This window comes from Ipomoea nil, unplaced genomic scaffold, assembly GCF_001879475.1.
Source record: "Ipomoea nil cultivar Tokyo-kokei standard unplaced genomic scaffold, Asagao_1.1 scaffold3321, whole genome shotgun sequence".
Lineage (NCBI taxonomy): Eukaryota > Viridiplantae > Streptophyta > Magnoliopsida > Solanales > Convolvulaceae > Ipomoea > Ipomoea nil.
In genome coordinates, this window is record NW_017619749.1 from 5107572 (window position 1) to 5121584 (window position 14013).

Genomic DNA, 14013 nt, shown 5'->3' on the forward strand with positions numbered 1-14013 from the left:
ACCTGCCTATGTATTATTCTTAGTATTTCTCCATTTTATACGTGATATATATGAAGATAATCTTAGTCGAAACCCTAAAATGTTCCTCGTCGTTCCCCATTTGCTGACTACTCGTGTGTGCGTTCCTCTATTATTATGATGTTTACAAGGTATAACAGCGAAATACGAAGGGAGAAATACGAAGAATAATACATAGACATGTGAAAGGATGAGTTTACCCCTTCATTTAAAGTCTAATGAACTGTATTCTAACGAAAGGACCTCAATTGAAAAGAAATTGAATGTCAATGGACCTAAAGTGTCCAAATTAAAAGTCAGGGACTAATTTTGGAAAATCACTATAGTCGGAGGACCATTGCTGGAATTAACTCTATTAATTACCAAATGACACTACAGTATATCTAAACCGACACTGCCTCACGTATATTATTTTTATATTATCAAATGAAATTGCGGTTATATCAAAATGATACTGTAGTTGTGGTGAAATGAAACTGAATATCATTTCACATATTTGGGTGTATATTGTACAATAAATCTGTAATTATATCAAAATGATCATGTAGTTATGTAATTAAATACGGAATAACATTTTCCCATATTTGAGTCTATAAATATCAAATGAAATTATAGTTATATCAAAATGAAACTATAATTGTGTTAAAACGAAACTGCAGTGTATACAAATACAGGAAACAGATGCCGTTTCCTGTTGTTAAACAAATTTGATTTATGCACTGTCGGTGCACGATCTAATTTGCGCTCTAATTGCCCAAAAACCTTGTATAGATTAAGCCCAGTGATTTGAAAAGTGACAAGAAAAACTAATTGAAAGGAAAACAACGGCAACGCATTGATCAATCGGCGACTGAGAGAGAGCAGAGATGTCGAAGACGCTGGTGCAGCCGATAGGGCAAAAACGGCTGACGAACGTCGCCGTCGTTCGTCTGAAAAAGCATGGAAATCGTTTCGAGATTGCGTGCTACAAGAACAAAGTCCTCTCTTGGCGCTCCGGCGTGTAAGCTTTCATTTCTCTCCACCATCTATCTCTCTATCTATCTATACACATAATAAAAATCATGAATAATGTTTTTTTTACAAAAAATTCAAATAGGGAGAAGGACATTGACGAAGTCTTACAGTCACATACTGTGTATTCCAATGTCTCCAAGGGAGTTCTCGCCAAGTCAAAAGATTTGCTTGCGGCATTCGGGACAGATGATCAGACCAAAATTTGTTTGGAGGTTAGAAGGAAGTTTTATCTTCAGTGTTAAATAAATTCCTGGAAGTTTCTGCTAATAACCTGATTCGTGGAAGTTAGTTAAGTAGCTTAAAAGTGTGACTGCAAAATATTGCGCAACTATTGAAGACAAAATGCTTTTATAATTTAATTTGGTTTCTTATTCTACATTAAAACAGGATTCTTTTTCAGTGATTTGTGCGGTTGTGCCTGATAAAACAGTTTTTTGTTTTTTCCTGCCTAAACACCCCATCCCCCTGTTTGTAGGGTTTTAAAGGCATTCTTGAATGAAGGATCATTTCCTTTCTCTCAGATTTTGGAAAAAGGAGAGCTACAAGTTGCAGGGAAGGAGAGGGAGTCACAATTTTCAAGTCAGTTCAGGGATATTGCTACAATAGTCATGCAGAAGACAGTCAACCCAGAAACTCAGCGGCCTTATACCATAAGCATGATAGAACGCCTAATGCATGAAATCCATTTTGCTGTTGATCCACATAGTAGCTCAAAAAAACAGGTTTTAATAAATATGGCTTTCCCCTTTTTATTCTGCATGGTTCCTTTGGCAGGTTACCCCACTATATTGATTTGCAACTTTCTTTTTCACTGTATTTGTTTATCAAGTAGAAAGCTCTCTCTATCTATCTATCTTTCTCTCTAATTGCTATAGTTATATATTTACTAATAATTAGGAGCCAAATCTCTTAAAAAAGAAATTTTTGGCTCTATGTTCCACAGGCACTGGAGGTCATCCGTGAGCTTCAAAAGCACTATCCTATTAAACGGGCCCCAATGAGGTTACGCTTAACCATACCAGGAGAACAAAGTTTTTCCATACTGGAAAAGCTTAAGGAATGGAATGTTGGTGTGATTTCAAGAGATGAAGCTGGAAGCCAACTTTCTATTGTAAGTCCCAGATCCATGTCTGAACAAACCCTTATACTACATTTAGTATAAAGCTTGCATTTAGTTTCAGTCATGCAGGCTATAACTTTTAACTCTTGGCTGTTGTTAGCAAGCAATCATAGGAACTAGTCTGTCTGTCAAATGGTCCTTCCTCATTTCTTAATCTAGGACTTGTATTCTACGTCTTAAATTGCGCAGAGAATCCATTTCTGCTGCTCCCTTGTTACAAAACAAACCACTCTATACCCTAACTTGCTATGCTTCTGCTGCCTACTTGTAGTCTAATTTACCCTTAAGCTTTCCAACATTATTGGATCTCTTTGAGCAACAAGCTCTTAAGGCACTCATCACTTGTATGTCTTTAACTCCATGTTTCTGTTTAATGACATAGCTTGCGGGATATAGTATCATGGATTGTAATTGTTGCAGCTATTATAATATGCTGAATTTGACCATCCTTCATTCCTTCTAACTCTGCTGCAGATTTGTGAGATGGAACCAAATCTTTTTCGAGATTTTGATGCCTTGATAAGGAATTTGCAGGGAAGATTGGAAATTCTTGCAGTTAATGTGCATGTAGAAGGCGATACTTTTGTCGATCAGTATGATGATCATGAGGATGAATCATCAAGTTTGACGGAAAAAATGCAAAAACATACAATCTCTTCTGAAAATGAATATCTCAGGGGAGAGATAAAGCAGCACAGGCCAGCAAAAAGTGGGAGTTCAGAAGGAGAAGTCAAACTAAACAAGTGCAGTACATGCAATGCAGTTGTGGGAGATTCCAAGGAGTTTAGAGAACACTTCAAGAGTGACTGGCATAAACATAATCTAAGGCGAAAAACTAGGCAACTTCCTCCTCTTACTGCAGAGGAGTGTATGGCTGACATGGAACTTGGGGACTCAAAGGCTGATCTGAAGGAATACTGCTTTTGAGGTGGGACTAAGTTTCCTAGGTTGCTAACCTTACATTAATATGATTTGTAATGTTGGTGGGCTGGCTATGTTCCTGAAATGATTTTTGCTTTTGAATCTGAAAGTACATTTTTACAATCATAATCAAATTTACGAGACACGGAAGTTCTTAATCAAGAACATGTTGACTAGCATACTACTCGTAGCTTTGCTGGCATATGGTCCATGGTGTTAGCTACTTAACTGGGCTAATAGCTTCTTTTTGCTGGTGAATGCCTTAGAACGTTCTAAGGTTTTTACTATTATTTTAGAACGCCTTTTTAACTGTTAAATTGTTGTTCATCATACTGTGAATCTGTGATGCCCTCATCTTTTTTCTCACCTGCATTAACATCATTTTACCTTGCTTTGTTGATTTTGGCAGGTTGAACATTGTCAATTGTCACAGCATGGTGATTGATGGAACCTTATGTTTTCTTATGCCTCTTCACATTTTAAGATTAGTGATAGCAGAGTTCTTTTCTGAGAGGAATTATTTTGGCTGGATGTATGTATTTGAAGAGAGTTCCTAGTCCTTGTATGAACACGTCTTACAAGATTGATAGAATTTTCCCTCTTGAGGGTACATATTATAATCATAGCTCACTGGTTGATCTCCCCTCTCTCTCTCTCTTTCACCCTAGCGTGTTTCAAAGTGTGCTTGTGTTTGTTCTTTCTGCCTTCTGAACCACCACTGTCTGGTCAATTAGGCTCCAGAAAACGTTCAAATTAGACATCCAACCTAGATTTCTTTCCATTGAATCTCTAACTCTTTCCTTTTTGTCAATGAATTTCTTAGACAAAAGGATGGTGTAGCAATTGAGCGGCAGTGGGACGAACACTGGGGCCTCTTTGTAGGCACAGTTCAATAAAACTTTTTGCATCTTCTGAGAGGTGATGGGGATTTCTGAACAGTCTTTACTAGTTGCCAGCTTGAACATTGCAGCTACCTGCAGTTTTTCCCCCCATGTCAAACCACATTAATCTTTAGTTCAATATCCAAATAAATGATTATTGGCAAAGGCAGTTATTTACCCCTTCATATTGACTCCATGGAGGTTTTACTGTTGCCATCTCAAGAATTGTACATCCTAAGCTCCATATATCCAGTTATCCACTGCTAGACCGTACCCTCTCTCATTCACCACAATCTGGGCAAATAAGATCAGTATATAAAAGAGAACATGAAAAATGTTTGCTTTCACTTAAACAGGAGTTTGAATTTGTTAAGTACCTCCGGAGCCATCCAGTGTGGACTTCCCTTGAGCGATAACATCAAGGAAGATGATGGGATAACGAATTCTTAAGGTAAAATCTTCTATTGGCAGTTGGTTTTAGCAGCTATGATCTTATATATTACGGAATAACTTGTTTTCATAGAAATAGAAGGGAATATGCATACATGTTTTGCCAAGCCAAAGTCTGCAAGCTTGATATCACCTTTGGCATTTACTAGTATATTTTCCCCCTTGATCTTACCAATTCACTGCTGTAGTATTGCACAATGTTTGGATGGGAGAATTGACTAAGAATCTCGATTTCCTGGTTCAAATACTTGAGATATTCCTTTATGTATGATGATCTGAGATGATTCTCACTTCCTTTATGGCACACAATCACCCATTTTCACTGTCACACAAAGCTGTATACCTTTAGAAGACCTGTTTTCTTCAATTTTTTAAAACATATTATACATAATATTATTGAGATATATATAATATATAAATACCTGTTGAATCCAGCATAAACATGCCTGAATGTTCCCCTCCCCAACAGCCTTCCCTTCTTCCATTTTGATTCATGACAAGTTTTAGTAGGAGAAGTCGGTGGAAGGGGAAGAGGATAGTGCGGGTGGCTTGGAGGTGACTCGCAACTTACTCCCCATTGCATGAAATATGACTTTGGTGCAGAAGTTGTGATTATGATCTCCTCATCATAATAAGAAATGGAAGAAATTTTTAGAGGTGCTGTTTCTGGATCTTGGAGACGAATTGGATGAGTAGAATGGCAATGGTAATGGTAATGGCAGAGGATATTCAGTGTTCCCTGTTCTGTATGGATCACAAAGAGAGGAGGGGACTACTAAATCATCATTGTTGCTCTTTCTTGCTGATACTAAGATGGCTTCAGTAGAACTCTTTCCCAATCAAACTTAGAGTTTCTTCCAAAGCAGGAAGGCATTTTCCTTCTTTCTTTTTTTTTTGTTTTTTTGTTTTTTTGTTTTTTTGGTTTTTTTTTTCTTTTGTTTTTTGTTTTTTGTTTTTGTTTTTGAGTTAGAAATGAGTATGCATGCCTAGATGACTTGGTGTGGCTGCAGAGGAGCCTCAGCCCCTGTGAGGGAAAATGAAGGAGTGAGTGGATTTACTTTGTTCTAATGGCCAACGGGAAACTTGACCAATATTGCCATTTGGCACAACTTTCTCCTTTCTTATTAGTTACTATGGAGTATTATGTTTTTTTTTTTGGACTTTTATTATAAACTTCTAGTATCTCGTAGTCACATTAAGTTTCAACTAATTTATCGTTGAATTGTTGTTAAATCTCATATGAGAGAGCCAAACAAAACACGAGACTTTATTTAAGGAGAATCAAACTCTTTTACTCAAATTTGTTAGTCTTCTAATCTTAACAATGTGTTTGTACTTAGTAACCAAAGCTGGTTAGAACTAGAGAGATAATTACGAGTAAACATGTTTCTTTCTTGGCTTTCTTCCAACACTTTAACCATTTTCTCCCGGCACACAGGCACGGCCCTGGGCAAGTGCAGGCTGGGCCCTTGCCCAAGGCCCATCTCTACCTAGGGACCCATAGTCCATATATATATATATATATATATATATATATATATATATATATATATATATATATATATAATTCTTTTATTGTTTTGGTCGGCGTCTTGCAACTCTGAGGGGAAGCCGGAAGGAGTCAAGGAAGACGAGGAGACTCTCTCGCACCCACCGCCCACGACGCCTAGAGTCCAAGCATCGCCGATTGCTAGGTCTTCTCAAATCTGAACAACCATCGACGAGAATCAATTTCACGGGTCCTATCTGGCTGTCTGCAAATCCGCCTTCAATTAGCATTTACCACCCGGCCTTCCACCTTCGCCTAATCCCCACTCACTTTCATAGCCTAATCCCTAATTGCAAAGTCATTTTCTAATTTCAATTAATTATAAATTTGTGCTTAGGATGTGCAAATATGCTATTGTGTATTCTGATTTCTCGTGCAAATGTGCAATTAGGATGTAATATTCAATTAAGTGCTTAGTATGCAATGAATTAGGATGTGTGATTTGTGAATTATGATTTATGATTTGTGATTTGTAAATACAGTTCAGGAATTAAGATTTGTGATACGGTTTAGGAATTAGGATTTGTGAATTATTTACTGTAATTAGGAATTAGGATTTGTGAACTGCAAAGTGCTGTACTGCTTAAGTTCTTAGAGCATCCACACTAGTAGTTATTTAGGAGTTATTTCTACATGAATTCTCTCCACTCAAAGTTAATAGCTGATGTGGGGAGGAGTTATTTCAAAAATATTTCTTATGCAAAGTATGGTATATTTGTGGTCCCAATAAGTAAGAGAAATAATTAAAATATAGTGAGTTAAATGGTGGGTGCATAAAAAACTGAGAAATAACTCAAAATTGATGTGGAGAAGGATTTTTTGTAATTGAATGAGATGATAGAGGATGAGGTGGATGCTGGGACCCACAAATAACTTAGAAATAACCTCAACTGATAAGGATGCTCTTACTGCTTAGTATCATACAACTGTCAGATTTATAATCATATATGCAATATTTATGGACTGTGACTGCATATTTGATAGAGTAATTGGATAATTGATATATTATTATTATTATTATTATTATTATTATTATTATTATTATTATTATTATTATTATTATTATTATTATTATTATTATTATTATTATTGTGTGCTTAAAAATATCCATGATGTAGTGTCTCAAATTAACTTTGTATTTAAATCTAATTTTAAAAAAGCCAATTAATGCCTAAACTGTAGACATCCAATTGAAATTATACCGTTGATACCTCAATCTGATTAAACAAATCTAAAAATTTTCAAATGTGTCTAGTTTTTTTTTTTTTGTTTTTTTTTTTTTTGTTTTTTGTTTTTTTTTTTTAATGACAGAACCTAAGTATAAGACTTGTAATTGACATATTATACAATATCTTTATCTAATAAAGACAAATTTAAGTTGTTGCAGGAGGGGAAAATACTGCATTCTTACTAAACCCTGATTTAAGAAGCATGAGAAAATACTGTCTGCTGTCAAACTTGCCCTTTTTTAATTTTACTGTATTTCAATTTAGTTGACATTAGTATTTCTGTACTCGTATATAACATTTATTAAAATTTAGTTATAAAAATTTATGTAAATTCTACATATTTCATTGTGGCCCTTTTCTTTCACTTTCCCCGAGCCTATAAAACTATAGGACCCGCCCTACCGGCATATTGCATTTGCAGTTTCAGTTTCTTCCGATGACATGATTTTCCTCACTCTTCACATGCAAGCACAAAGATGACAATATATCAGCAAACTTCATTAACAGATGTACCATCATTCAAATTAAAGTTCAAACTACAAAAACACACGCTATATGATCACGTTATAAATTCGCCTACCAAAAAAAGGTTTTGTGGCAGCATATGCTCCAACCCAAGATATTACACCATATATCTTAAATTAAATGCAAATACTCAGAAACACGGATTAGATATTTTTTGGTTGGAGTAATACAAAACATATTCAATAATATCTCCGTATTTAAGCAAACTTGACTTCATAGGATAAATCATTGCATTGTTAAACTTACCTCTGAAGCTTTTAACAATCGTATCCTCCTGAGAACCAAGAATACTGCAACAAACCCCCCGAGCAAGAGCGCAGCAATGCCTCCAAATAGGAATCCTAATTTCATTCCCAAATTCACTCGGATCCCAACGGGGCGATGGGGAGTGGGATGGAGGTAGGGGAAGGTGATGGAGGTGGGTTGAGAGGTAGGGGAAGGGGGTGGAGGTGGGTTGCTTTGGTGATAGGGCTCTCGGGGCCCAACGGGGCAATGGGGAGTGGGATGGGAGGTAGGGGAAGGGGGTGGAGGTGGGTTGCTTTGGTGATAGGGCTCTCAGGGCCCAACGGGGCGGTGGGGAGTTGGATGGGAAGTAGGGGAAGGGGGTGGAGGTGGGTTTCTTTGGTGATAGGGCTCTCAGGGCCCAACGAGGCGATGGGGAGTGGGATGGGAGGCAGGGGAAGGGGTGGGGGTGAGTTGCTTTGGTGATAGGGCTCTCGGGGCCCAACGAGGCGATGTGGAGTGAGATGGGGGGTAGGGGAAGGAGGTGGAGGCGGGTTGCTTTGGTAATAGGGCTCTCGGGGCCCAACGGGGCGATGGGGAGTGGGATGGGAGATAAGGGAAGGTGATGGAGGTGGGTTGAGAGGTAGGGGAAGGGGTGGAGGTGGGTTGCTTTGGTGATAGGGCTCTCGGGGCCCAACGGGCGGTGGGAGTGGGATGAGAGGTAGGGGAAGGGGGTGGAGGTGGGTTGCTTTGGTGAGAGGGCTCTCAGGGCCCAACGGGGCGGTGGGGAGTGGGATGGGAGGTAGGGGAAGGGGGTGGAGGTGGGTTGCTTTGGTGATAGGGCTCTCAGGGCCCAACAGGGCGATGGGGAATGGGATGGGAGGTAGGGGAAGGGGTGGAGGTGGGTTGCTTTGGTGATAGGGCTCTCGGGGCCCAACGGGGCGATGGGGAGTGGGATGAGAGGTAGGGGAAGGGGGTGGAGGTGGGTTGCTCTGGTGATAGGGCTCTCGGGGCCCAACGGGGCGATGGGAAGTGGGATGTGAGGTAGGGGAAGGAGGTGGAGGAGGGTTGCTTTGGTGATAGGGCTCTCGAGGCCCAACGGGGCGATGAGGAGTGGGATGGGAAGTAGGGGAAGGTGATGGAGGTGGGAAGGGAGGTAGGGGAAGGGGTGGAGGTGGGTTGCTTTGGTGATAGGGCTCTCGGGGCCCAACGGGGCGATGGGGAGTGGGATGGGAGGTAAGGGAAGGGGGTGGAGGTGGGGTGGGCGATTTAGGCAGGGGAGGAGTAGGAGACAATGGCAGTGGTGGCGGTGATTGAACAGGCAACAAGGATTTTGATCCGGGGGGATTCACAGTTTGTTGCGACTGCACGACAATCGCAAGGAAACAGAAGATAAGTGATCCTCATAGCCCTCCCTGCATATCGATCATACTTCGATTCAACCCACCTAAATCCAAAATCATATCATATAATTAAATCATTGGTAAGTTTTGTTCTCCAACTCAGGGGGTATATTCATGACTTTAGACTTTTAAAATGATAGATTTTAATATATTTTTATTGACTTTCATATAGTCGTTTAGTAAGGTTCTATAAAAGTTTATATAAAAAATATTTATAAACTTTTATAAAAAAACATTTATAAACTTTTATTGACTTTTTTATTTTAAAGAGTCTACAAAAGTCATTGAAATTCTAAATTGAACACATCCTTACAAACTTCCAATGATTTTAAATTTTATCATTTATAATTTTCTTATAAAACATGTTAAAATATATTATAAAATTCTTCTTATTATATAGTTTTTCGTCCACATACATCAACATTGTTAACATTATTATTTTTATCTATAGTATGATGAAACTTATATACTAATTACTTGTATACTCCGTAGTATTTAATAAGCATACAAAAAAATTTCATAAGATCAGACCCATCCATGTCTCAAAGGCTGTATGTATTCATGAAACATGAAACTACGTAAATTATACAGAAGCTGCTCTTTGATCTCTAGTTAAATCACCTATCACGTATGCTAGTTTATTAATCTTGAAATCACTGTTCCTATCCTGTTAAAAATTTTGAAATCTAAAATCTCCTAAACTTTATGTCTCCTCTTTAATTAAGTATGGCAACGGAGCGGGGTAGGGAGTGGGGTCCGACGGGGAATTTTCGAGTACGGGGAATCCGGCTCAGTTTTTTATTTATGCCTCTTTAAAAAAACTAATTTTTCAAAAAAAAAAAATACTAATATTATATTCATATTAACACAGTTTGTTTCATTAAGATTTTTCCTTAACACAGATTTTTCCACCCAAACATCTGATCTATCTTTCATTTCTTTCCCTTTTTAGATTTTTGTTTAGTTGTAACAGCCATTTAAAAATGAAGAAATTACTTAATTTTAGGTTAAAACTAGATGTGAAAGACATCTATTGCGTAAAATGAATCGTTTTTACTATTTACTATCTAGCTTTTTTTTTTATTCTATCTTTTCTTATTATTGTCATAATATATTCGTAAAAATGATTTGTTTGTTTTGATTGCTATCTCTATTTCGCATTATTCATAAAATCATAATGCAATTAGTCCACCGAACCTAAAAAATTAACAATTGAGTCCCTATACTAACCAATTTCAAACAATTCTTTTAATTTGTAAGTTTTTAACGGATCATCCTCTCAAATTAATTATTTTTTAAAAAATAAAATTTAAAAATTAATTATTTAAATTTAAATTTAAAAGAAAAAAAAAAAAAAAAAAAAAACAGAATCCTACCAGAGACGAAGAGTTTCTTAGGTTTCTTCGTCTCCGGCCAGATTCTGTTTATTTATTTATTTTAATAATTAATTTTAAAATTTTATTTTTAAAAAAATAATTAATTTGGGAGGAGAACCCTGTTAACTTGTTGGAAACTTTCAAATAAGAAGAATTGTTTGAAATGGGTTAAGTTTAGAGACTCAATTGTTGATTTAGACAATTTTTTGGGTTCTAAATGGGCTGAATTCACATTTAGAACTGAATTTGAAAATTCCAGAGTCTCTGTTTTGAAAGGAAAGAAAGCAAGACACATTGCTGCTGCAATAACACCTAACGATTCTTAATAAAGCATCTTCCTAAAATGGCATCAGAGTATAAAACATATTTAAACACACCATGCAAGAACAGGTAGAAACCACAATTTCAACTTAGCAAGTAATTAACATTAAGAACTGAATCTTAACATTTCAAAGCATCTGTTTTGACAGAAAAGAAACAAAGACAAGTTGCTGCTTCAATAACACCAAATAATTCAAGTAGAAAGTAGAAAAATGGCAAATAAATAAATTAAGGTTTGGCTCCATGCATATTAAAGTAGCCTTTTTCTGATATAATAACAATCTTTTCAACGTTTCTGCATCAGTCTTTGCCACACTTTCCAATCTTTACCAAACTAGCTTCGAGCTGTCAAACTATATCTGATTCACAACACTTTATAAGCAAAAATCTAACTTCACTTAACTGTTTCGATACAAACTAAAAAAAACCCTTGAAAACAAACACAAAAAATTAATACAAAATTTGCAGAATGAATGAAGTTAAAGTCATTAATTAACACTCAAAAGGTTTTAAAAAAAGTACTCCTTATCAAATAATTAAAAGATCAACTCAATGTGATCGAGGGAACAATTGACAAAAAGAACTCGATCTAGAGCTCTAATCAGCAATAATCACTAGGGTTCCAGTTTCAGCAGCATCAAAATTCACAGAAAAAATATCACACACACACACTATATCTATGCAAATACAAATACAACTTACCAAAAGCCGATTAACAGTTAACACCACAGCGTCGGAGCTCAACCAATTGACAAGAATCAAACATACTACTACATTCACTTCTTTTCTCCTTTAACATTAGTAACACAGATACTACATTCACTTCTTTTCTCCTTTAACATTAGTAACACAGATACTAGGAACATACGTATTTCTGTCATCTGTGTGCATACGTATTTCCACCACACTACCATCTCTGTTATTCCATGCTTTTTTCCAAATCTCTTTGTACTCATCATGGGTAAGCCAAGCCGCTTCAAAACGGTAAGGTTTATTGTTCCTTTCTGGGATCGGGATCAGGCCAGCGTTGCTAATAAAAGCAATAGGATGATGGTCCGAATGGGTTCTAGGAAGGACTCTGGCTTTAGCTTCCGGGAAAGCCTCATGGGCCTCTATGTTCCAGAAGATCCTGTCGAGCTTCCTTCTTGTAACCATCTGGCCACCAATATGTCTACACCAAGTGAAGGACGGCCCTATGGAACTCACCTCCATGAGGCCACAACTCTCAAAGGCTTCGCAGAACCTGTTAAGATTATGGAGATTAACCTGATCACTTCCCCAGTGTTCGTTTAAAGTTGCAATGTCATTGAAAGATGATCCACGGCCCTGTTATGGACTCACTAAAGGTTTTACATTCTTGCCAAAAAATCTCTTTTGCCCTAAGATTAGGTCTCACATACGCAAAGGAATGGTACATGAAAGATGTTCCTCCCTCCGAGACTTTGCAATGAATCGTTTGGGAGTTACTTCCAACCACCTCTAAGTTAAAGGAGATTTTTGTTCCAAACAAGAAGGAGACCACCTGCAAAACCAAGCGGATTAACGATATAAGAATTATTAAAGCCCCACTTACTGAACGCCTTGAGCAGATTGTCGGCTTTGCTCATCTTGGTTTCAAGGAAACAAATTGCCTCCACGTTATTGTTGTCAATGACAACTTTGGCATGACGGATCGTTCCCTTGCTCCCAACACCCCGACAATTCCACGAAACCATCATCATTGAGACGTTTGGAGGGGCAAAAAAGTTAGGACATCGCCTTCCTTACGCGTCATCGGACTGGGCCTTTGGGACACATTTACCTGTCCCAGACCATAGACCCCACCAAATTGTTACCAATGTGAAAATTGTGAGGTGTGGCTGTTGTTCCAAAAACAAAACCACCCGTAGAGTTCTGATTAGGTTGTCGGATAGACTGGCTCCCTGAAGCAGCCGGGGTAGTCCATGTTTCTTCAATAGGAATGTAATAAAAATTTAATTTTATTGGTTGGGTATGAGTTTTTCAATTAGTGTTCTAACTTAATTTTGTACAAAATTCTCTATTAAATTAAGATAAAATGTAATAAAAATTTATATTTAAATAACATAAAATATTCGAATCGAATACACTCTAATTCGTATTCGTATTCGAAAAAAATTCAAATCGAAAAAAATATTCGAAATATTCGAATTCGAATCACGAATTGAATTTTTTTTTATTTGATTTGTTTACACCCCTATTTATAACAAATTTATAATTTTCATTCAAACTTCCGTGCCACTTTGCCTTTTTTCTTTGGGGAGGTTCTGAACCGGAACCGGCGATTCCGGTTCCAGAATATTACAAACCTTAACCTTGGTTCCGGTTAGGAACCAAAACCGGAGTCATACGGATATTCCGGTTCGGTTAGCATAGTGCACAATTCAGTTCGAACCTTCGGTGATCACCCCTACCTAATTCCCATCACTTTCCTCCCCATGCTACTACAATTGTGTATTTAATTGGACAATGTATACTTTGAGTACATGAAAGACAATTGTCCGATCCCCATTATTTACATTCTTTGCTACTATACAACACCTACAATTAAAATACAAAAAGTCATTAGAGAATTGAAGTGTAACATTTTTCTTACTGCCTTTGAGATTGTGTGAGTGAGGAGATCCAAAACTTAATGAACATGGATGGCAATTGTCCCCATTTACATTCTCTGCTACTACAACACACGTAAACTTATATATTGAGCTAAAAACACAAAACATTGGAGAAATTGTGTCAATTATTATTTGTCTTATTTTCCTGTTAATTAGATTTAACACATCTTGACCCCCCCAAGACAAGAATATTATTATTCCTCCAACGTAGGAAATAATATACACAGAAGGAAGAAGAAAATGGCTTGTGGGAAAGAAAAATAAATACAAAAAGCAATAAAAATTTTCCTTCCCAATAAATCCAGACTATATACACTCACATATGGCGGAAGAAGAGTACAAGGCAAGGGG

At 37.3% G+C, this 14013-nt stretch overlaps 2 protein-coding genes across 2 annotated transcripts; one reads left to right on the forward strand and one right to left on the reverse strand.

Annotated features, from left to right (window-relative positions):
* The first annotated feature begins 811 nt into the window (after positions 1 to 811).
* LOC109169691 (ribosome maturation protein SBDS-like) lies at positions 812 to 3716 on the forward strand. Its single transcript, XM_019318556.1, has 6 exons — positions 812 to 1018; positions 1115 to 1244; positions 1554 to 1754; positions 1976 to 2143; positions 2627 to 3080; positions 3483 to 3716. The coding sequence occupies exons 1-5, from the start codon at positions 885 to 887 to the stop codon at positions 3077 to 3079; spliced, it is 1086 nt and encodes a 361-aa protein (XP_019174101.1). The 5' UTR covers positions 812 to 884; the 3' UTR covers position 3080; positions 3483 to 3716.
* A 31-nt stretch (positions 3717 to 3747) lies between these two features.
* Positions 3748 to 4403, reverse strand: LOC109169692. The gene is made up of 2 exons (XM_019318557.1): positions 4133 to 4403; positions 3748 to 4047 (listed from the first exon to the last, which is right to left on the reverse strand). Exons 1-2 carry the CDS (start codon positions 4169 to 4171, stop codon positions 3748 to 3750), a joined length of 339 nt encoding a protein of 112 aa, XP_019174102.1. The 5' UTR covers positions 4172 to 4403.
* Positions 4404 to 14013: the final 9610 nt, after the last annotated feature.

What these genes read in the sequence shown, in the direction of transcription:
- LOC109169691 (XM_019318556.1), top strand. Translation starts at nt 885, where the DNA reads ATGTCGAAGACGCTGGTGCAGCCGATAGGGCAAAAACGGCTGACGAAC. An exon ending in AGACCAAAATTTGTTTGGAG is followed by an intron (nt 1,245 to 1,553) that starts GTTAGAAGGAAG and finishes CCTTTCTCTCAG; the next exon opens with ATTTTGGAAAAAGGAGAGCT. An exon ending in CTGGAAGCCAACTTTCTATT is followed by an intron (nt 2,144 to 2,626) that starts GTAAGTCCCAGA and finishes ACTCTGCTGCAG; the next exon opens with ATTTGTGAGATGGAACCAAA.
- LOC109169692 (XM_019318557.1), bottom strand. Translation starts at nt 4,171, where the DNA reads ATGGCAACAGTAAAACCTCCATGGAGTCAATATGAAGGG. An exon ending in CATGGAGTCAATATGAAGGG is followed by an intron (nt 4,048 to 4,132) that starts GTAAATAACTGC and finishes GAAAAACTGCAG; the next exon opens with GTAGCTGCAATGTTCAAGCT.